Genomic DNA, 21678 nt, shown 5'->3' on the forward strand with positions numbered 1-21678 from the left:
GATGAAGGCGATGACATCTTTATACAGCAGCCCATCTCTTAGCCGTCGATGTTGGCCCTCCCTCTCCTCCATCATAGCCAACAATAACCTGGTCAGTTCTCACTATGCCCTCCTTGGGGCTCTCTGGCCTAGACGAAGTAGTGCGGGATATCTTGTCAGCATCAACCATGTTTTCCTCGCTCCCTTCCTTCCCTTGGATCGTAAAACCATAAGTATCAACCTTCTTTCTTGGCTTGTCTTTCAGCTCGATGTCAGGTTGCTGCTGTCCGCTTTGCTTACTGTAGTCTTCGTATTGGTGCTTACCAGAGCCTTTCTTGGTGCTCCAGATGTTACGTCCCTTGAACATCTCAAGAATGGGCTGAAGCGCTGGTATACAGGCCGCGATGATGATCAGATTTCCTTCGACACTTAGAATTTTGTAAGTTACTTGATGGGTCCTCGTATGCGATTCGATGGATTTACTTACGATGTCCAATACAGAGGGTCGCATAAATCGTCTAAGGCCTATTGTCAGTGTCCGGAATGTTGATCTTGTGATAACGACACACAGTTAACGTCTTGACTGGCCAGCATTGGAACTCCGGTTGCTTTAACAATTCTAATAGCGCCGCACCTACATATGTCAGTCCAAAGTCAAGAGAGCATGATCCTCGTACTTACACCACTCCCATGCCGAGTGCAAGGCTGAGTATCAGCTTCTTCTTCAAAGGCATGAGCAGCTTCCAAAGAGTGATTGCTGGGTACACAGCGAGGTAGAAGTCCAGAAACGCGGATATTGCTACCAGATGGTCAGTTGATGCCTCCATATTGTGATAAGATCACAAGACTAACAGCTTGCCCAAAACGCCAGCCCTTCCAGTTTAGATGGCGCTAAACAATCTCTTGGCATTGTCAAGGTCCACAGGGCCCTTGAGGGAGTGCATTGCAAAAGCAAGGTGGTCACCATGGCCGTGAGAGACAGGCAGCAAATTATGCCCATGCTCCACAAGATCACCAGGTGTATTTTGCTAGGCATGAGCAGTCGGTCTAGGAGAGCGATGACGGCCAGTTTAGGGAAGCCGAGCGTTTCGATACCTGGGACATACGCGGCCATCATCCACTTGATAGTGTTTTGTTTCTGTTCTAGGCTCAAGACATCGAAGTGTTTACCATTGCCCCAGTATACAGACATCGTGAAGAAGATGTTGGAAAGAATAGCGCATATCTGTTGTAAAATAGTCAATAGGGAGGTCTCATGAATGATAGAGGACTTGACGAGTAACTTGCAATTGACAGAACGATAAAATAGTCATCGATGAACAGCGTCCGATGAACAGCTCCACGAACGAAGAGTCGAGAAAACACAAATAGAAGTGCCAAGACTGTGAATGTCCAGCAGACTGCAATTATCATTGGTCCCTTGTCATCCATGTTGTCCAGGGCTCCAGTTCAGGCGCAATGGCACGAGAAAGTGGCCACCATAATGGAGAGTGTCTACTCTCTGGCCTGCTTCACCATTTAACAAAAGAAAACAGATACAGAGCCATCATTTCATTTTTCGCATGAGCATTAATTTCTCTTGTTGGTTACCTGCTTGATGCAAACCAACAAACAAACCTCGCCTCGGGGATAAGTGACAGGGTGCAGAGCTGTTGTCGACCCAACACCGTATGTGACATGCAGTTGAGATGTGATATCACGCATGTGAGACAAATTGCAAGCTTCGGACCTGTTACCCGGACACTTGATCTGTACTCGAATGCTAGGCCAGGAGTGGTTCCGTAAAGTTCATCTCAGCCTCCACTCCATCGCCATACCCCCAGATAGAATCAAAAGGAAAAAGTAATGTGCAACTTCAACAAAAGTTACCAAACAAAAGGCCTTGACGGATAAACACTCTTGTCACATTTATTAGCAGCCAGCAACACAACCAACAGTGAACATGGGTACAACCAACATATTTGTGAAGTCGGAAAACCTGCTCCGTGTTCCACTTTGCAATATCATTGGTAGCTGGACTCGGTAACATGATCAAAAGGAAGATATACCCCATGAATGCAACCTGGAATGACTTGGTATCGTACGTGCAAGCCAGAACCAACAAGCACTACTCCGTCCAACGGAGCAACCCCTCCAATCATGGCCATATCAGCAGGACATTGACTAACCGAGATACCTGTTTTTTTTTTTTTTTTTTTTCAATATAAGTTGAACTCAATTGTGTGTCTGCTAGACGTATAACCCCTTGCTATTACTCCTGGATTGCCACCCTAACCTTTTCTGTTCTTGATTTTTACGAAACTCGCCTACAACGTCATGGCTGAATCTGTCGATCTCTCGTTCGCAACGCGGCCCGGAAATATCGATGCCGTAGGAGACCTGATTCAGGAGTTATCCACCCTCCAGAGGGATCTTAATCATAGGGACGAAAATATTCGCCAGACGATGCTTGTCAAAGCTCGGACGCTTGTCCATTCCCTTCAAACACCCCGCGAGATCATGGTACAGCACACATGGGCTGACGTACGTTGACTTCGCCGTTACTTAACCCTACAATCTGACAATTAGAAGCCAGGATTGAATGCAGTGCTCATCACTGGAGTTGACATAGGACTCTGGAAACTCATGGTTAAGAATGGTGCTGATAAGGCTCAAAAGGCGGAAGATCTTGCGAGATCTCTAGGCATGGAAACCATTCTTCTAGGTCAGTAGTGAGATTCAGCATGGATCAGTCATAATTAATGTTTCCTGATGATAGGACGTCTCCTACGCCATGCTGCTGCCATGGGGCACCTCCAAGAAGTCGGGCAAGACGAATACAAACTCTCGAGTTTCACCAGGTCATTGAGCCTCGATGTCATTGGTGATGGGTATCTCGCACTGTATGTAGTGCTAAAAAGAAAACGTCTTCCACAACTAGATTACTGATATTCCCAAGACTCGGCGGGATTGGTCGCAGCCCAATCGAGTTCTACAAGTTTCTCCGCCAGACTCAGTGGAAGAACCCAACCGATGCGAGTCATACTGCGATGCACGTATCTTACGACACTAACTTGCCAAACTGCTTTGAGTATTTGAGATCCATTGGGCTAGGCCCTCAAGCAAATAATCACAGTTCGTACATCATCATTCCGTTAGTAAAAGTATGGATGCTGATATCAGACAGTGGGCGGCTACAGACAAGGTCGATTACCCTGGATGCATCCTTCGCTCTACCCTGTTGAGGAGACCCTTTTCCCAGGGACAGATGGATCGCCTGACGCCCCGCTATTAGTTGATGTTGCCGGAGGTCTTGGACACGATATCCACGAGTTCAAGAAGTTTTACCCTAACCACCCCGGAGTGAGTTCCACATTCACCGTAAGGGCAACCACTACTGACAAACTACTCAAGAAGCTGGTCCTTCAGGACCTACCAGTCGTTATCAATGACGTGAAGGATATCGATCCTTCGATAGAACTAATGCCGCATGACTTTCTGACCGAGCAACCCATTAAAGGCGCAAGAGCATACTTCATGCACTCGATTCTCCACGACTGGCCAGATGATGTATGCCACAAGATCCTGGCTCGTCTTGCAGAAGCCATGAAGCCTGGGTATAGCAAACTTCTTATCTTCGAATGTGTTATTCCACGAACGGGAGCATACTGGGAGGCTACAGCTGGTGATATCCTCATGATGACGCCGCTTTCAGCTCTTGAGCGTACAGAGGATAATTGGTACCAGTTGATTGAGGGAAGCGGATTGAATCTCAAGATCGTCAAGTTTTGGAAGTGTGGAGTTGCTAGTGTTGAAAATCTTATTGAGTGTGAGCTTGTATAGAGGACCAAGCAGCGAATAACATTACAAAACACTCTATTCACCCGCGTTCTACATAAATCCATGCACATATAGCTACTTCTTGCTGTTGGAGAGAACTATCGGCAAAATAATATCGATTCCTTATCCTTACAGCTTAGCGACCAGCTTGTCTCCCAAAGCCCTTATGCTCTTGGAGAAATTGGCACGGCTCGTAGTCTTCCAATCAGCACCATTCTTTCCAGGAACAGCCTCGTCACCCCTAAAGGCAAGATATAGAACATCCTTCTCACCATGTCCCATGTCTCCATTGAGGCCCTGGTTCGGGAAGCAAAGCTCCGCCAGAGAAATCGAAGCCTCGCCGGTGGAAGTGCCTCCGTTGGTATCTCCCCAGATGCCGTAGTGCTATGAAATGTTAGAAGGAGATGCATGACAGACATTTTGAGAAACTTGCCACTTCACCGTTACAAACCACGGCCATGACACTCAGTGGCTTAATACCATGCTGCTGAGGATCGAAAGATGGAGAGGCTCCCTCGTTGCCGAAAACCACGTAGGGATGAATATTTGCATCCAAGTCAGAGATGCCGTATTGGTTGACAGTGTCCTTGAATGCAGTCTCGCCCTGTCCGGTCGGGTCGTTCGAGCAAGCACCTGCATGGTTGTTGGCGCCATCGCAGTCAATATCCATATTGTCGTAGTTTCCGTCTGACCCTTTAAGAAAGACAGCTCCTGGGATATCACCACAGTATCTGGCGCCCTCGGGAAACCTGTCAGAAAGGCGGTTGGAACACGAGCCAGCCTGTTCTGTTATGAGAGTTGTATCTGTGAGTGATGGGGTAGATTTACCTTATGGTTATCGTAAATGGACTTCAGGTTTTGGGGGAGCTGGTAAGCAGAAGCTGCTGTACTCAGCGTAAGGGTGGTAATAATAGTATAAGAATGCATGGCTGCCTTGGTATCTGGAGTGAGAGAACTACTGGCTTGATAGAGATGAGAGCCCAGAAATGCTTTGCTGTTGCACAGAATATCAAAGGGAGGCTTGAAGCTTTTATATCTGGTTTGGACATTCTCATCCCTGAGTCTATTTACGATTCAACACGGATGAAGTACACTCTGCCCCTAGTTTCGAGTTCTTCATATGATATTGTTCGATGATGATCGACCAGTCTCGGGTACGTCCGACCTGCCGAACTGCCGAAGTGTTTTGACTTACTGACCACTTAGCCTTGATAGGAAACTCAAAGCAAGACCCTGGAGTTCTCTGGCAATGCCTTGTTTGAACCGGCCCTATTTCTTATCCAGGGGAACTAGGACGTAGGGCTAAATCAACTTGATCTTACAGTTGGGGCCATGTCCTTCAAAAGGCATCCAAGTGACAGGTAATAGCGACTTGTATCTCAGCGAAAGCTTCCATTAGTAATCGCTGGCATCATGAAACGATGGGCAAAGTTTGAAGGGTTCATTCTCGGGATGCCCGATAGGCGCTAGTTATGGCCCTTGAAGCGTACGGATCCTGACGTTCGAAGACGACCCTTGATCCGTGACAGTTCATTCGGAGTGGCATCTGGCCGAGGAAGCAAAGATCACAGGTTTATAAGGAAGCCCTGTTAGCTGAATACTCCCATAAGTGCAAGCATACATATCCTTGCACCGCAACTAAGATACCTACATGATGATGGATTTGAATATGTTATCGAGCTTATTGTCACTCTTCCAGGTTACGAAGGATTCTTTCGAGTCTATGTCAACATCTGTGGGGATGGGGGGGGCCTGGCTTTTGATAATCCAACCAAAGTTCCACGTTCTTGTCCCATCTTTATTAAGTCGGCATCAACTGCCGCTAGGAAGATGATCCTTCGTCGGTATTAGGCCCGCTCTATTTTAGTGTCGACCAGGTTCGATACTATCCATCGGAGGAATTACAAGCCACACGACTAAACTCTGGACAGCCAAATAATAACAAGGACAACACTTTTACTTACAATATACGCTTTCTTATACTCTCTCGTAATAACTAACAAGCAGATTTGTATTCCAGCAGGCCCATTAAAGCTACGTAGGTAGAGATCAATAGGTGGGGGGACCCCAAGAATTTCATCTCGTCTTGCCTGTAGCATTACCAGCGGCCCGCTAACTTGGTTCTGGCTATCCCAGCATACCCCTGTCTCTTCTTTTAGGGCTGAAAAGAACATAAAAGTCTAGACAGCTACACTATCAAACCATTTTCTCGGCAAGTCCCTAGTTGGTAACCCGTATTACACCTCGGGCTGTCAATTATTGGCTTACTTTGTATGCTTTTACCTTTTCACTACTCAGAGTTAGACTAGCCAGGCAGGTAACAATTATCATAGAGTCAGTATGAAGATATCCGGAGAGGCCGGCTATAATGTAACGTCGGCCTCTACTCGGCAATCTGCATGCAGGGCAATGATCGTGGTGGTATGATCGTCGCTCAAAAAGGAAGTTCCATTGTCTCTCCACACAATAGTTCCCCTGGGATCGGCCGCCCAGCCTGATCATCAAGCTTGTGTTCAACGACATCAATAGGTAATTGGTAACGTAACATACACTTTTGAGATGAGAGCCAATGAATGGCCTTCTTTCAATGCCGAAACTCTGAAATTCTCCTGTTCCTTAACTCAGTCCGGGGTGAAGCTAGCCCAATCGAGTATCCCATAAACAGACCCAAGCACGTTTCGAAACGTGGATCGAAATTCGAAGGGGTACACTAGTGCGAGAAGTATTGAGTATTTCAGAAACTGAGAACACAGAAACATATTGCAAAAAGGGAAATCCGTATCAATTCTTCGGGAAATGAGTTCACCCTCAAGACATGAGGAGTGCATGAAGTATCACCACAAAGTTGAAATGCCCGCTTACTCAATGGCCTCGAACTTCCACGATGGCATGATCTGGGGTACTTTAATGCAACTTAACGGGCCGAATAAGCTCAATGCCCTGATCAGCTGGCCCTATGCAGTAGGTTGAAGGAAAGAAATGGCGAGAAAGTAGGCTGAGACAAATAAGCGGAGTTTGAAATGATCGGCATCATGTGAGGCTGAGGTGAATAGCCTATACACTGAACAAATTACCCTCAGTATATATCTACACTATTCTTCACGATAGCCTAGTTATCCTCATTCTCATCTCGCCATTCTTGCAGCAGCTTCTCATCAAGATGCATTGTTCGACCCTTCTTCCCTTGATCCTCGCTGGCTCCGCATCAGCATGGCTTCCTCATGAGCGCGACCTGGCCGCGTTTAATCAGACTGCTCGCCACGAACAACTTGGGAAACGATTCAAGCCAAACTTACCCAGCGGTGTAACAAAGATCCGTGGTGTCAACTTCGGCGGTAAGTGAAAGGCATCTCCTCCGACACACGTTGCTGATATGCATAGGCTGGCTTGTCTGTGAGCCCTGGATGCAGCGAGATGAGTGGGCAAACGTCCTCAAGTGCGGCGACTCTGTATCCGAGTTCGACTGCATGCGCGATCACTACTTAGGATCAAACCGCGAAACTGGCAACAATCGCTTCGAACAGCATTGGAAGAACTGGATCAACCCCGCAACTGTCCAGTCCGTCCATGACGTAGGACTCAACACCATCCGAATCCCCATCGGATACTGGTCCTACACTGATATCGTCGACAAGGCTAGCGAACCTTTTGCTGATGGCAACCGCATGCTTCCTTACCTCGACGCTGTCGTCCAAAAGGCTGCTGACCTCGGAATCTATGTCATCATTGATCTTCACGGTGCTCCTGGAGGCCAGCAGGAAGATGTCTTCACTGGCCAGAACAACAAACCAGCTGGTTTCTTCAATGACTACAATTTTGGCCGTGCGCAGAAGTGGCTTGCTTGGATGACGAACCGTATTCACACCAACTCTGCTTACTCAACCGTCGGTGTAATCGAGGTCCTCAACGAGCCTGTTTCTCGCCATGATGCGAACAACCGCTATCCTGCTCCCGGCGAGGACCCAGGCTTGATTCAGAAGTACTATCCTGCCGCCCTCAAAGCCGTCCGTGACACCGAAGCATCTCTCAAAGTCCCCGATAACAAGAAGCTTCACGTTCAGTTCATGTCCAGCAAATGGGACTCCGGAAACCCCCGCTCCGTATCCTCCGTAGCCAACGATCCCTACACTGCTTTCGACGACCATAACTACATTGGTTTCGCTCTTGGTAACGACAACGGCGATCAGTACAAGCTCATGCACAGCGCTTGCACTGACTCTCGCCTCGTTAGCGGCCAGGACTTTACTTTCACTGGTGAATGGAGTATGACTTCGAACGCTGATTGGCATGACAAGAATTTCTTTAGCAAGTTCTTTACGGCTCAGCAGCAGCTGTATGAGAAGCCTGGTATGGCGGGGTGGATTTACTGGACTTGGAAGACTGAGACGAATGATCCGAGATGGACGTATTCTTATGCGACGTATCTGAATTACATTCCTACTGATGCTGCTGGCCTAGAGAAGAATGTCTACCAAGACGTTTGTGCTGGTTATCGATAGATTCAACTTGTCGTTTCTTGTCGAGAATCAGGGGCTATGGGAAAGCTCTTGGCACTAAACTAGGTAGTCTAAAGGTCTACTCAGTCTATACTAAATTTACCTGGGTCTTTTTATGATTTAGGAAAGGATATTCCAAGTTTCCTTGCCTCCTCTTGACACGCTATCTCAAGAAACTCTTGGGCCTTTTTTATATTGATTATTCGTATTGCGATCAACTAAATGGCCGTCTTTGAGTTCATGAATATATGTTCCATGTACTTGCCCTTAAAAAGTTAGGGCATCCATTCATGATCATTTCATCGCACTCGTCTATTGAGCTTCAATTCTTGCTCCAAAGACCTCCAAAGCCTTCTTGCTAGCCTCTCTCGCATTCATCCTCTCAAAATATCTGACAACATTCTTCCTCCCGGGATGAAGTATCCATGGTGCCATACCTGTGGTCTTTCCCTTCGTCAGACTGTAGAAGTGAACATCCGCCGCCGAAAACCTCTCCCCACAAAGATACTTCTTTCCCTCCAACTGCTCATCCAGCAGGTTCAGATACTGCTGAATAGTAACCTTCTGTGCCAATCTCGCCTCCGGGATAGGAATTCGATGTCCTATATCAAAGTCTGCAGTGTCCGGATCATTGCGGACCCATGAAATGACAGGTTGTGCGATTTCTAGATCCATCCGTCTAAGCCACATGCGCGTTTCGGCACGTTCCAGGGGTGTTTCGCCAAAGAGTGATTTGCCGCCTTGGGCGATCTCATATACTCGCAGATGGCGGTAACTTCAGTTAGGACAAATCCATTATCGAGAACGAGCGCGGGAACCTCGCCACGTGGGTTGATCTTTCGATATTCAAGGCCTCTGTTTTCCATGTTCATGACGTCGATGGTCTCGACGTCAAGGCTTATGCCACCTCTTTCGAGTACGAAGAGGCGAAGAACCATGGGGTTGGATGCTGGGGCGTCATAGAGCTTCATTGCTGCTCGGATATGAGAAAACTATTACAATTTCAATGATTTGGAAGATGAAAGAACAAGATGGAAGGCTGGACTTCTGTCAACAGTGACGTTTTATATATCATCAAGCCAAATAGAGTTTTGGCCCCCTACATCTCATGTAAGCCCGAGACCTAGTCAACGTTGTCTCAGATTCAGGATATAAAAGGAACTCTACAACTGCATTAATCTGATGAGCCGCACTGGCCTAACCATGATTTCCAATTCGAGAGCTGGATGACAATCGCCACCCCTTCGCAGCATCATATATACTGAACGCAAAAGTAAACGCTCCACCAGCCAGCGCAACAATCTGATCCAAATCAGTCAGAGAGACATTACTCTTCGGTGTAAATCTCATTATGCGAGTCTGGTATCCGAGCACCCTTCCAGCAAAGTACTGTGTATTGCCAATAAACCCATATTTGACAATCGAGATGATGCTTGCGATGAGAACTGCCGCGAATATATTCGACCATTTCTCAAACCCGCTGCGCCTTTCGTTAGACGAATCTTGGCCTTCAGTGCTATAAGGCTTGGCGCTGCGATATATTGTAACAACAACAGTCCGAACAATCGACACACCAGTCATGATAGCCATGATCCCCGATATGAACCCCAAAGCCAGAACAAAGTTGAAAAGAAACGGTCGAGCGAATGTGCTCCTCGAGACAGGAAGATCAGGATATGTAAAGAAGATAACCAACTGCAGCGAAAAGCACAAAAGAGTCGAAAGAGTAACGCAGCCCACCCGCTTCCACTGATATCTCCTCGACGCAGCGCTATGGAGGAAAATAGCCAGCACAACGTAGACTTCGCAGATAGCAAGCGGGGCTTCAAGCGCAGCGACGAGTTGGATGTCCTCTGGCGAATGGCTCAACAGCAAACGTGGACGATCAGGTCGATCATATTTGGCAAGTTGGTAGAGTGCATCTGCAGCTGCGACTACAGGCAGTGTAAGCGCGGCGATTGTGTCGTTTGTGATCGAGTCTAAGCGTTTCGTGGCTGGGTTGATGATCCAGCTTATGAAGACGGAGGTTACGATGATGAGCCAGCTCCAGAAGGTGCCGGGGCCGTAGAGTGAGGATACGAGAGCCCAGCGGTTGAGGTTTTCCGTCGTGTTTTCCATGGATTAGAGGTTTTTGTTAGATTTGTAGAGTTAGGATAGTTGTTTGAAGTGGTTATCATAAAGATGTGATTATGCCTTGCTAGTGTTGCGAACAAAAACGCCTTGGCGCTAAGGCTGTGTTAGACAAGGCAGTATTAAAGAAGCCAATGAGATCGACCGCAAGCGAAGCTGAGGAATAGCTGCATAGAACAACGAGAACTTTCCCTCTTCTTAAATCATATATGACTATTTGAAGCTCTAATTCTCCCTCAAAACGCTATGATCTTGAGAACTTGATAGGGAATAATTGCTAGCTAGAAGTACCCTGTACTGCCGATAGAATAAATAACCAGTATAATATATATAATGGATAGAAATGCAAATAAGATTATAACAAAAATATAAATCTTTATTAGTTTTACCTTTATTTTATGAAAACATAGTTATTTCTTCAAGTCTGTTAATACTTCTGTATAAGAACAGCTTCCTTATCAATCACCAAGCAAATACCGGAACAGGGTCTGTCGAACCACATTCTTGTCGAACTCTATTGACGGACAGTATATCAATATATTATTTAGCCTTTTAGTAGAACTATAATCTGTTCATCAGATGGACCACATCTTTCCAACACCTGGTCCATCAGGTGAGCGGGCATTTGTCCGTACCCCCGACCACCCTCCATCTCCAAGCTCAAGCCACCACGAAAAGTGTCGGACCCAGAACTGACCCCGACTCCGCTAAGCACAAACAATCCAACAATGATGTCACACTTCAATATTCAGTCCAGATGGTCAAGATTTCAATGCTCAATTGCTGGGGAATTATCATCCAAAACATCTATGTAGACCAACAAAAACATATCCCAAAAGAAGCTACGCAAAATGTGATTCATATGAGTACAACCGCTCTTTCTTTCTTTTCCCCCTCTTTCATTAGATACACCCAATCCCTTACCAAGGCTTAACCTTGAGCATGCTACCCTCCTCAGCCAAAGCCTTGTGCAGGTCGAAAGCGTTGAAGAGAAGGTGGGGCTCGTGGCCCATACCCTTCTTAAGACCCTCCGACTCAGCCTTATCGAAATAGTGGCTCAGGATGGGCTGGTACTTGGGATGCGCGCACTTGTTGATGATGACGCGGGCGCGCTCACGGGGTGAGAGACCGCGAACGTCGGCGAGACCTTGCTCGGTGACAATGACGTCGAGATCGTGCTCGGTCTGGTCGACGTGGGTCACCATGGGGACGATGCAGGATACACCGTGGGGATCGGTCTTGGAGGGTCGGCTGGATGGTGTGTGCATGATGGAGTACTTGGAGTTGCGGAGGAAATCGGCTGAGCCGCCAAGACCGTTGAGCATGCGTGTTCCGCTGACGCAGGTGGAGTTGGCGTGGGCGAAGATGTCGACCTCGACGGGGGTGTTCATGCCGATGACACCGAGACGCTTAATGATCTCGGGAGCGTTAGAGACAGCCTGACTTCGGAGGAGGATCTTGTCGGCGTAAGCATCCCAGTTATCGTAGAAGCGCTTGAAACCATCGGGGGAGAAGCGGATTGATGTGGCGGTAGCGTAGTCAAGCTTTCCAGAGTCGAAGAGATCGAGGAAAGTATCCTGGATGACCTCCGTCCAGACCTTGAGGTTCTTGAACTTGGACTCGTTGAGACCGCCGACAATAGCGTTGGCGACGTTGCCGATACCGGACTGGAGAGGCAGAAGGTTGGCGGGCATGCGGCCCTGGGCAACCTCGTGCTCGAAGAACTCAATCAGGTGGCCGGCGATCTGGCGAGATGACTCGTCGGCATCGGCGTTGGGACCGGTGGCATCCCAGTAATCAGACTCGACGATAGCGACGACCTTTGAGGGGTCGACCTTTACTGAGGGGGAACCAATGCGATCCTCGACAGCGGTGATGTTGTAGGGAGTGCGGTGGGGAGGAACGTCGGTGAAGGTAATATCGTGGAGACCCTTGAAAGAGGGGATGGCGGTGTTGACCTCGATGATGATCTACCAAGCGCAATTGTCAGTAACTAAAAGTTGGCGATGCAGGCCTGAGCTTGGCGATGACGTACCTTGTCAGCCATCTGGATCAACTCGGGAGTAGCACCAACAGAGGCACCGGGAACAAAGCTGCCATCCTCGAGAATGTCTGTCGCTTCAACAACGGTGACATCAAGGTTGGTGTTTGATCGATCCTTGGTGTAAAAGCCCTAGAGTCAAATTATCAGCCGATTGTCTTATCGGAGCCGCAATAGCTCGGTGGGAGATTAAAGCGAAGCCGAATGGTGGGGCCGCAATCAACAAATTTCCATTCTGTGCTTTGAGGTTACGTACATAGACAAGATCAGAGGGGAACATGGACAAATGCTTGTCGAAAAAGTTGATTCGTCCAGAGTTGATTCCCTTGGCGATGTCCTTGCCGACCTGGTGAGGGCTTCGTCGGTTGATCATGTCGAGAGCAGCCCATCGGTTCTCCGTCTCGGAACCGGCCGAGGCGCCGACGAACAGGGAGTACTTCATCTTGCTCTGGAGGTTGTTCTGCTCGACGTAGTCGGCCATAGCAGCGGGAACCTTCCTGTTGCGATTGTCAGTTGCATTGTTTGCGCCAACCTCGGGTAATGACGATAATAGCCGGTGCGGAGTCTGAAACTCAACACTCAACTCAATTGTAGAGCAGTGAGCTGTGCAGGAATGGTGGATAAACGTACTTGGGGTATCCAACAGCTGTAAAGCCAGACCAGCCGATATAAGAGCCATTGGGAAAGTGGTGCATCAGATCCTCAGGTCGCGCAAGCTTCTTGAGCATAGCGGGATTGCGAACGCGCGCCTTGAGGGCCGCAGAAGCAACAGGTGAAGCCATGATGATCTGAGAGCAAAATGTACCAAAAAAAAAAGAAGAAGAAGAAAGAGGGGAGATTGTTCCGTTCAAGGAGGAAGAGTAAAAAAAAAAGAGGAGGAGAAGGAAAGGATAAATAAGAGGGAAGAAAGAGAAGACAGCTCCAACCTTGGTTAGTGGAGGTCACTCAATTGGATTCGTCGGGGTGACGGTGACGAGGGGTGGATCACCGAAACCCACCGAGTCTTCAGAGCGGGGATGCATCGCTTTCAGTGGTTGGCCCGTCGGTTATAGTGGACAGCTTCAGTGTGTCGTTCTCCAAATTTGCACCCAGGTACCGTTGTGCCTTTTGGTTCAGCGAAGAGGTACAATCGCGGAGAGAAGGGAAGTTCTGCCAAGCACCGGATTTACAATTCCGTTATATCATAGGGAGAAACAGTGTAGCCCACGTAGAGAGAATAACTTGCTGATGCAGTTGATCTCCAGATCTACCGACGTTGCCGAGAGGAGAGTGCATCGGTCATGACACTATTAGGCAATATATGCGTGTGGCCTGATTCTCCTACACATCCTTGACTTTATATCTCGTGGCCTCACAACTGCTCACCTTGACTTTTTTGACCTGATGATATCTCTAGTCAACTCCATTATGTGAAATACTTCTCCGGTGAGCTTTACAACTGTAATTGTACACCGGCTCTTCCGCCGCTCATCACCTCCGAGCCCGCATTGTGGATCCCCGCCATCTTCTCCAAAAAACCATGCGCCCCATCTTCCGCCCGGCCGAGATGAGCACAGACCACCATCGGCATCACTCGGTTATCAGCCTCCAAAACACACACACAGATCGCAAGCCATGGAAATTCTAGAACAGCCCGTCCTGAAGACGGCGCTTCTTTTTCATCCGGGGTCTAGCGCCTCGGTGCCGTTTTATCTTACCCCGGAAATTTTGGTCGGCAATCATTCTCGAATCACCGCTCTTGATTCTCCCCTTGGGTTCGTCGGGACAAGGGTAAGATCTGGGGTAAAAGTATGGAGTGCTCTTATTTCACCATTCGGTGGTAGCTTCAGCGTTAGACTGTAAGTTCTGGTAATTGGCCTCGATCTTGATCTTAGTGAGCAGAAACATTTGGGTAAGTTCGGATCGTTCACTATGTTGAGCTTGCTCTTTGTCTCCCCCCAGGGAGCAAGAAAACTTCTGCCCGTGAATTGAGGTGCCAAAAAGCACTGGCTCAAAGTTCCACTAAATCTATACTGAACTTGCCTAAGCTTATGCCATTTCACTAGGTATTTTTGTCACTAAGGATCGGTCTACAGTTTTCAAGTTCTGGGGATACAAAACCGGGCATAGTCATGGCATATTCTGTTAACTAATGCAGCTCATCTTTTTCATCCTCTGCTGTCTCATCCGGATCCCTGGTACTGTTACCAACCATCCCGGATCTCTCTTCTTTGGGACGATTAGTTTGCTGCCCATACCCAAAGTCTTCGAACCCTCCCAGCCCGTGTATCTCCCCCAATATATCCTCTCCCTCCTTCTGCCATCGTTTGAATACTTCAAGATCCTCACCATGAGGCTCTGCCGAAGGTGTACCCCAGTATAGCATGCTTAACAAAGCATGGCACCTTCCATGCACTTAACCTCGCAGCCATTTCCAGTTCTCCGATGTTCCAAACCCTTCCTAATCCAGTATGCTCGTGCTGAACACGATATAAGCACCAGCCTATCATCATTGACACGTTTTGCCATCCATGTTGAGCCAGGGGGTCGAGAACGCGTGTGATGTTTTGTCGCTAGTTCACATCGACTCGCCAGCCTGGGGGGGTTGGAGCTCGGCTGGCGAAGCTTGGTAGATTGGGCACTGCGGCGGGGATTGGTCCAATTGTGTGCCCCGGGTACGAGAAGACGGGAGTTGTATTCCTCGGAGGTGGTGAACTGAGAAGGGCTCGATTCGGGAGCGAATATCGTAAAGAGCGATTGCGCTGTTTACTTTTTTGGATGCCTCGCGATGGTGGAGGAGGTACACCGGCGGGTGATGAAGGTGATTGCGCTCTTTCAGAAGGCATATTGCATATTGGAATAATGCTTATGGCGATGATCTAATTTAATGAATGTCTGATGGAAGAGTGAGAAACCGATCGTTGGCTCTACCTGCCTTATGCAGGAGTGCGCGCCTGGACGGCAATCGCTTAGTTGGGGGAAGTTGCGACTTGCCAGTTCATGCCCTAATTTTCTTGACGGAACAAAGGCCGAATGGCAAAATCCACGTTGCTGAAGCATTACGGAGTTCTTTAGTATTACTTTCTCCCTGTGCGAAGCATTCGTTGGGTGATAATGACGATTTAGTCTTCCATCTCTGGCCCTCTGTCAGAACTACCCTAAGATATCCCAATACTATTTAATCCTTTCATCACTTATGACTTTAGTTCTCTGTCAACTCATTGTTATTAGGGGCCTCGAGTCTCTTTGCGCCCCTGACCTGTGTAGGTCAATCGGCAAGCAGTAAGTGGCCTACAGTGAGGTCATCACATTAATAGCTCCGAGCATGTCTTAGAACGGGTTTTCTGGAGTCAAAGCAACTTTGTGATTGTCTACCTGCCTTTCTGACATCTCATTAAGCTAGAGTTCTGTCTTTCTCTCCAACTGTATCAAGCCATAGGCCACCAACGTCCACCATGTTCGTCTCATCCCTTGTCTCCATCCCCCTACAACTCAATCGTGTGTCGCTCACTATTCTTCATGGGGTTCTTGCTGACGTTCCACAACATTAGCCGCAGCCTCCTGCTGCGTTACAGGAATATACCTCAACTCATCTTGAACAGCCGCCTCGAAGTGATCTTCCTCCTCATGAGTCCACTGTGGATTAACTGGCCAGCCCATGAGTGCTCCAATCACATCCTTATGAACGCCCCAGACCGAGAGTCTCCCGTAACGCTCAATCTCGTCCATATTCCATTTCGTGCCCCTCTGGGTTCGATTTCCCTTCTCTCGGACGTGCTGCCAGCATCTCATCGTCATGTCTCCTAGACTCTTCCAGCGGTAGCCACCGTAATTCGGGCCGATGACGCGTCGCAAGTTTTCTTCCCAGTTGTCGTTGACAATCGCCTTGCCTGGGATAAGCATCCCGGCTCCATAGTGATCCTCTGGGCGAGGTGTGTCCGGTCGTGGAGCTTGAGAGCTTGGAGGCATAGGACGGAATTCTTTGAAGGCTGGGGATGGAGGGGGAGGACCCATGGTGGGATCATAGACAGTACCGCTAGGATTGCGCGCGAGGTCGCTTACTTTCCTGTAGAAGTCGGTCGAGTAGATCTTGGCAATCATGCGGGCCTCCTCGTCAGGGACTCGTTGGTTAGGCATTGTGGTTTTAGTTCGGTGTAGTGGATGTGTTGTTGTGATGATATAGCGTCTTTGTTATAATGTGATTCTTGTGTTGATGGACCAGCACATTGTTACGTCGCCCAAAGCCTCCTTATATCACCTATTGCTGCGAGCGAACTGTCCATGAATAACTATCGCAGTGAGGGGATTCAGAGTGATGCAGTGGAACCAAGGGACTGCATACCCCATTCTGACTAGCTGCTAACTTCACTTCGCGTCTTATTCAGGGGAAGGTTCGAGGGTGATAATGCTATCGAAACGTCAGTTTGACTGTGATGATGCTGCCGAAACTCACGGCTGGCAACTCCCCGAGCTTTCATTCAGCGCATCAAGGACGGGCTGTAAGTTGACTCGCCGAAGTAGCCCAAAGCTTTGAGTGTCATTCACTGTGCAGTCGAAACTGTACTGTCCAAAGTCTGAGATAGATTAGCGAATAAACTGTCACCTCTGGCAATGCGAATAACTGGGGTCAACTACACGACCGATTGTCTGGCTTAAGCTATCGTAATAGCTAACATCGAGTACTCCTGGCTGAGCGTTCCTTAACGCTGCTAAGCCTGCCGCTCATCTGCCATATCCGAATCATGATCCTTCGTCGTCTCGTCCCATATCACCTATTCCGGGACTTTGCCTTCTTCCAATCCACAATCTCAACTTCCTCCAGAATCTCGTCTTCCTCCGGTATCTCTCCCTCCAGAGCCTCACCTCCTTCCAAAATCATCTCCTCATCGTCCATAATCTCCTAGAATTGCTTCTCGATCTTGTCCGTGACCGGGTCATCGGGAAACCCAATGAGCGCCTTGACAGTCGCTGAATCAACTCCCTACTGCGTCAATCTCGCAGCCTTGTCAAACTCCTCGTTGTTCCAGGGACGTCCGAGGTGATGACTTCCCTCGGGCTTGTCCTCAAGCTCCTCCTTGGCCTTGTTCGCCATGTCAGCGCAGTTCTCGTACTTGCCGACGTGCTCGGGGCCGAGGACGCGAGCGACGTTTTGCTGGAAGTCGCGGTTGGCGGGCGAGTCGTGGAGTGCAGGGTCAGCTTCCTCTGGCTCGGGGGCATACTCCTTGTCTGGGGTCTGTTGGGGCTTCTTGAAGGAGTACTTTCGGATGGAGGCCTTGATAGCAGCGGCGTCCTTGAGAGGGGAGGGCTTTCGGGCGGAGACTTTGGGGGCAGTGTCTCGAAGGGGTGAAGGACGAGGAGGAGGTGGGCAAGCATACTTCGCTCATGGGGGGTCAGGTCGGAGACGCGCTTGTAGAGGGGGTTGTTATAGAACTCCGAGAAGTCATCGTCGTCGTCGAGGTAGTTGTGCTGAGTAGGCATGATGACGAGCTGTTACAGCGAAGGTTGTTTGTTCTCGGTGTAGTGTATTCTTGTGTTAATGAGGGTTGTATGTTGTGGTGGTTTGTGAAGAATAAAACCCCAAGGAGATGTGCGTGTGTGGGTGGAGGAGTAAAGGTTTGAGTTCATCCCGTCTTGTTGTGGTGATGTATTGTTCAGGGGGGTGATGATTATTCGGCTTGCTGTTCTGTCACTGCTCTGGCAGTGGCAGCTGCGATGCCCTCGCAGTTCGCGCGGCTGTACACAAGGTGTTGAGCTGCCACTGGCTCCTTTCAGAGTTCAGCCGTGAAGGCCTGAGGATAGAACTCTGAGACTTTGAAACTCAGCGATGGCTAACATTCAGGTTACTGGGCGATGAGAACCATCCACTGAAGTCAACCTGGCCCCAGGGAGCAAGAAAACTTCTTATATTAAATCAGGATCCTAAAATAAACCGGTATCAAGGTTAAGATATACTAAACTTACCTAAGTTGTGTCATCACTTAGAAGAGAGGTCCTAAGTTTTCTTGCCTCCTCTTGCCTACCGAGGAGTCAAGCATCATTCGTTGTTACAAAATTAACATTAATACCTGCGCTTAAATATCAGATCGCTCAACATGCAAGTATATGTCCCCAACGCCTGCTCCATCCCTACTCCTCTCCCTTCTCATCGACGCAACACTCGTCTTGACAACCTTCTCGATCGCATCACCGCCACACACAGCGACAGCAACATTACCCGGTACACTACCAACAGCCGTTCTGATGAACGTCGCGATCTCGGGTCGACCGTCTGTATGTTCGATAGCCGAGGCATGCGCCCCATCAAAGTCCATGTCCATCTCCTCCTTCAGCAACTGTTCTTCTCTTCCACTCTCCGACGAGGCACTGGAGTCTATTGAGAAGCGCTCCAGTTCGACACTCGGTCCTCTCGTGGGCTCTTCGATCAATCTTTCACGACTTGCGTTCGCGTCATCACGAAGGACGGCATCGGAAACAGTACCAGCGCCCTTCGTAATGGCGACTTGAACATTCACAGATATTCCCATCTCCTTCGCCCTCGACAGCACGCGCGATACACGCTGAAGATATGGTTCCGCATGCGCCTTCCGACGAACAATATACAAAGCGTTGATCTTACGAACACACCCGGGCGATTGTGTCGAAAGCAAATCTTCGAGAACAGGCGTAGTGAACGATCCTCCCGTCGACGCAGCGACAAGAACAACATTCTCATACTGCTTCCAATTAGGCACCGCGCCAAAAGGTCCTGTTACCATAACCCTCATACTCCCATTATCACCCCTTAATCCCGTCCTTCTCGCCCAATCATTGAGATCCCTCGTCAATCCCGTCTTCGTCTTGATCGTCAGTTGAACATCCTGGCTCTTGCCTTCAGAATCTGGAATATGAGCAATCGTAAACGGATGCGGTGTTTCCCATCGAAAAATCGGCGACCAAATCAAAACATGCTGCCCAGGCTTCCACTTGAAGCCAACATTTCGAATAGTCATGAACGTTAGTTCGTCGTCGACTGCTTGGATACTGGCGTCGTATGCGTATCGCACAGATGGGTTCGCCGAAACTCGAAGCCGAAGATTCCGCCAGATCGGGTTCGCCGAGCGCGTTACTACATCGTATGTAAATACGCCCACGGCGCACCAGATGCTGAAGAGATGGTGGTCTGGAACGTGAAGGACCAAAAAGACGAGAAGCAATACGACTGAGATGATATGCTGTACCACGAAGAGTTCGTACTTCATACGTCGGAAGAAGGGTAGGGTTGACACAACCGTCCAAGCTAGGATGAACCACGCTCCAATTCCTGGGAGTACCATCTTGACGGTCTTGATCTCGGTCCAGAAGAAGCTGGCGGCTAGCCATTCCCATGCGAAGAAGCCGCCGTGGATGGTTGCGCTTGCGAAGAAGACCCTTGATGCCCACCTGTGAAACCAATTGAGTCTCTCGTACGAAGTTCCAAGTAACAGTCCAATTGGATTGACGCGCACGGCGAGTAGAAAGGGCAGCGAGGTCTGTGTCGCAGTTATCCAAGCTGCGCGAAACGCAATGCGCTCGTGGAAATTGGCGTCGTGATGAATGGATTTGTATGTTACAAGGCCCGCCACGAACGCTGTGTACGCGACAACGACGATTGTCTTGCGAACTGGGAAAGTCGCTGACCGAACTGGAAGTCGAAATACTCTTGATGCAAGAGCTTTTGGCGCATCTACCAACTTCTCTACCATCGAGATTGACGTATCTGAACTGGCCCCAGCATCTCTTCTTTTTATCCTGGAATGTCTCAGCCCTATCCCTTCGTCATTTTGAGTCAACATACCGTTGTTTAGCGATGAAAATTGAGATCAATCGTGAGACAGAACCAATTATCAACACCATCGCCAAGACATACCAGTAAAGACACGCGAGAAAGTGCTGTCTCACTGAATCTTCACTCTGATGCCCATGACCGTGGCCATGCTCCTCCTCTTCGTGACCGTGTCCATGACCGCCGTGTCTTCTTAACAAATCCATTACGATAACATGAAGAAGAGGAAGAAGTGAGATGCCTCGTGTTGGAATGAGAGCTAGCCTAGCCAGCAGGGTAAGGTTAGATTACGTGATGAAATCTCCGGATGGGCCGGGTTGTAATTGGTGGAGGTGTCACTAGATGCGAGGGAATCTTGCTCAAATGGGCGCAGCCACTGAAGGTCTGGAAGGTATTTACGACGGCTGATTCTAGGGAGTAAGAAGGCTGTGCTCAATTGGTAGAATGGTCTTGAGCATTGAGATGGCTGAACTTAATCTCAGCTTTGTGATGATGCTATTTTGGGAGCACTACCCTATACCACTGTGGTTTGAAAGATGGGTTTACAAAGTGAGGAGTGAGGCTTTCCGAATAATATCTTGTCGGCGATTGGATAGCTCGTATACGGCGTCCAACAAGGTAGATCGAGTATCTTAGTTGTTTGGGACCATTGTGCGGTCCTCGTCAGGAAGCAAGAAGACTTTAGACCATAAAACAGGATGCAAAAATCAACTCATTAAAGAGTCCTATAAGCTCGTACTGATCTTTACCTAAATCTTTTGTCGCTTAGGATCCAGGTGTCAAGCTCTTTTACCTCGTCTACCTTAAGCAGCATGCTGAACAACATCAATGCGGTCAAGGCAGTTTCCATTAATTGGACGTCTGGAGCTTCTGCATCTTATGATTAGGCAGCATTTACGAAAGGGAATTCGTTGACCAAGCCGAGAGAGACCAGTCACGAGGACCCCTCGAAGTCCCTAATTATCGCGATGTCGCCGTCCTGACTGGTGGCTCTCCTTCATGCTCAAGGTCAAGATGCCCAGAAAGCCCAGACTAACGAATTCCTGATCCTCAATCCCATCCCCATTGTATTGGTAATGTATTCCCGAGGTCTTCACCGAATGTCATGACGCAACACGCAAGCAAAATCGCATTGACCGACGTCGACAAAACATCCAACTCATCACCTGCAAGGCGTCCAATGTCTCAGCCCGTATCAACATTTTTCCACATTCCCAATCACCACTGCCATTCTTAACACTCTCTGCCGATCACCCATCCGTAACCGGCTTCACTTGTGCACATGACCAAGCCACCGATCGTCAAGGTGCATAAACAGCGTCACATTGTTAAAAAAAACATGTGAAGTTCAATTTTCGCAATCGATACGACTCTATTGGTTCCGATGTCGGGCGCGTCGTCTGTCTCAAACAACATCTCTTTAATGGGCATAA

The 21678-nt window shown here is 48.7% G+C and overlaps 10 protein-coding genes across 10 annotated transcripts; 2 read left to right on the forward strand and 8 right to left on the reverse strand.

Annotated features, from left to right (window-relative positions):
* Window positions 1-19: 19 nt before the first annotated feature.
* Window positions 20-1171, reverse strand: FOXG_02918 (uncharacterized protein; the record flags this gene model as incomplete). Its single annotated transcript, XM_018380386.1, has 5 exons — window positions 20-407; window positions 467-497; window positions 549-613; window positions 661-778; window positions 832-1171. The coding sequence occupies 5 exons, from the start codon at window positions 1169-1171 to the stop codon at window positions 20-22; spliced, it is 942 nt and encodes a 313-aa protein (XP_018236650.1).
* A 1124-nt stretch (window positions 1172-2295) lies between these two features.
* On the forward strand, window positions 2296-3801 carry FOXG_02919 (uncharacterized protein; the record flags this gene model as incomplete). Its single annotated transcript, XM_018380387.1, has 6 exons — window positions 2296-2502; window positions 2551-2683; window positions 2738-2861; window positions 2918-3093; window positions 3146-3321; window positions 3373-3801. 6 exons carry the CDS (start codon window positions 2296-2298, stop codon window positions 3799-3801), a joined length of 1245 nt encoding a protein of 414 aa, XP_018236651.1.
* On the reverse strand, window positions 3762-4795 carry FOXG_02920 (chitosanase). Its single transcript, XM_018380388.1, has 3 exons — window positions 4627-4795; window positions 4232-4579; window positions 3762-4182 (listed from the first exon to the last, which is right to left on the reverse strand). Exons 1-3 carry the CDS (start codon window positions 4723-4725, stop codon window positions 3928-3930), a joined length of 702 nt encoding a protein of 233 aa, XP_018236652.1. The 5' UTR covers window positions 4726-4795; the 3' UTR covers window positions 3762-3927.
* A 1745-nt stretch (window positions 4796-6540) lies between these two features.
* FOXG_02921 (uncharacterized protein) lies at window positions 6541-9500 on the forward strand. Its single transcript, XM_018380389.1, has 2 exons — window positions 6541-7133; window positions 7180-9500. Exons 1-2 carry the CDS (start codon window positions 6959-6961, stop codon window positions 8295-8297), a joined length of 1293 nt encoding a protein of 430 aa, XP_018236653.1. The 5' UTR covers window positions 6541-6958; the 3' UTR covers window positions 8298-9500.
* FOXG_18436 (uncharacterized protein) lies at window positions 8607-9265 on the reverse strand (the record flags this gene model as incomplete). Its single annotated transcript, XM_018398517.1, has 2 exons — window positions 8607-8973; window positions 9054-9265. 2 exons carry the CDS (start codon window positions 9263-9265, stop codon window positions 8607-8609), a joined length of 579 nt encoding a protein of 192 aa, XP_018236654.1.
* On the reverse strand, window positions 9331-10502 carry FOXG_18437 (uncharacterized protein). Its single transcript, XM_018398518.1, has one exon. The coding sequence runs from the start codon at window positions 10410-10412 to the stop codon at window positions 9492-9494; it is 921 nt and encodes a 306-aa protein (XP_018236655.1). The 5' UTR covers window positions 10413-10502; the 3' UTR covers window positions 9331-9491.
* Window positions 10503-10889: 387 nt separating this feature from the next.
* On the reverse strand, window positions 10890-13635 carry FOXG_02924 (acetyl-CoA hydrolase). The gene is made up of 4 exons (XM_018380390.1): window positions 13096-13635; window positions 12722-12962; window positions 12460-12597; window positions 10890-12394 (listed from the first exon to the last, which is right to left on the reverse strand). The coding sequence occupies exons 1-4, from the start codon at window positions 13245-13247 to the stop codon at window positions 11345-11347; spliced, it is 1581 nt and encodes a 526-aa protein (XP_018236656.1). The 5' UTR covers window positions 13248-13635; the 3' UTR covers window positions 10890-11344.
* A 2261-nt stretch (window positions 13636-15896) lies between these two features.
* On the reverse strand, window positions 15897-16581 carry FOXG_02925 (uncharacterized protein; the record flags this gene model as incomplete). Its single annotated transcript, XM_018380391.1, has 2 exons — window positions 15897-15975; window positions 16028-16581. The coding sequence occupies 2 exons, from the start codon at window positions 16579-16581 to the stop codon at window positions 15930-15932; spliced, it is 600 nt and encodes a 199-aa protein (XP_018236657.1). The 3' UTR covers window positions 15897-15929.
* Window positions 16582-17425: 844 nt separating this feature from the next.
* On the reverse strand, window positions 17426-17922 carry FOXG_02926 (uncharacterized protein; the record flags this gene model as incomplete). Its single annotated transcript, XM_018380392.1, has 2 exons — window positions 17426-17778; window positions 17820-17922. 2 exons carry the CDS (start codon window positions 17920-17922, stop codon window positions 17426-17428), a joined length of 456 nt encoding a protein of 151 aa, XP_018236658.1.
* Window positions 17923-18425: 503 nt separating this feature from the next.
* Window positions 18426-20516, reverse strand: FOXG_02927 (uncharacterized protein). The gene is made up of 2 exons (XM_018380393.1): window positions 20258-20516; window positions 18426-20211 (listed from the first exon to the last, which is right to left on the reverse strand). The coding sequence occupies exons 1-2, from the start codon at window positions 20449-20451 to the stop codon at window positions 18516-18518; spliced, it is 1890 nt and encodes a 629-aa protein (XP_018236659.1). The 5' UTR covers window positions 20452-20516; the 3' UTR covers window positions 18426-18515.
* Window positions 20517-21678: the final 1162 nt, after the last annotated feature.

Source organism: Fusarium oxysporum, chromosome 8, assembly GCF_000149955.1.
Source record: "Fusarium oxysporum f. sp. lycopersici 4287 chromosome 8, whole genome shotgun sequence".
In the NCBI taxonomy this organism is placed as follows: Eukaryota; Fungi; Ascomycota; class Sordariomycetes; order Hypocreales; family Nectriaceae; genus Fusarium; species Fusarium oxysporum.

Excerpts from the sequence above, each read along its gene's own strand:
- FOXG_02920 (XM_018380388.1), bottom strand. The coding sequence starts at position 4,725 with ATGCATTCTTATACTATTATTACCACCCTTACGCTGAGTACAGCAGCT. Across the intron at positions 4,580-4,626 it reads CCATTTACGATAACCATAAG|GCTGGCTCGTGTTCCAACCG; the intron begins GTAAATCTACCC and ends ATAACAGAACAG. Across the intron at positions 4,183-4,231 it reads TGGTTTGTAACGGTGAAGTG|CACTACGGCATCTGGGGAGA; the intron begins GCAAGTTTCTCA and ends AACATTTCATAG.
- FOXG_02921 (XM_018380389.1), top strand. The coding sequence starts at position 6,959 with ATGCATTGTTCGACCCTTCTTCCCTTGATCCTCGCTGGCTCCGCATCA. Across the intron at positions 7,134-7,179 it reads CCGTGGTGTCAACTTCGGCG|GCTGGCTTGTCTGTGAGCCC; the intron begins GTAAGTGAAAGG and ends TGATATGCATAG.
- FOXG_18437 (XM_018398518.1), bottom strand. The coding sequence starts at position 10,412 with ATGGAAAACACGACGGAAAACCTCAACCGCTGGGCTCTCGTATCCTCA.
- FOXG_02924 (XM_018380390.1), bottom strand. The coding sequence starts at position 13,247 with ATGGCTTCACCTGTTGCTTCTGCGGCCCTCAAGGCGCGCGTTCGCAAT. Across the intron at positions 12,598-12,721 it reads TCCCCTCTGATCTTGTCTAT|GGCTTTTACACCAAGGATCG; the intron begins GTACGTAACCTC and ends ATTTGACTCTAG. Across the intron at positions 12,395-12,459 it reads TGATCCAGATGGCTGACAAG|ATCATCATCGAGGTCAACAC; the intron begins GTACGTCATCGC and ends TGCGCTTGGTAG.
- FOXG_02927 (XM_018380393.1), bottom strand. The coding sequence starts at position 20,451 with ATGGATTTGTTAAGAAGACACGGCGGTCATGGACACGGTCACGAAGAG. Across the intron at positions 20,212-20,257 it reads ATTTTCATCGCTAAACAACG|GATAAAAAGAAGAGATGCTG; the intron begins GTATGTTGACTC and ends GAGACATTCCAG.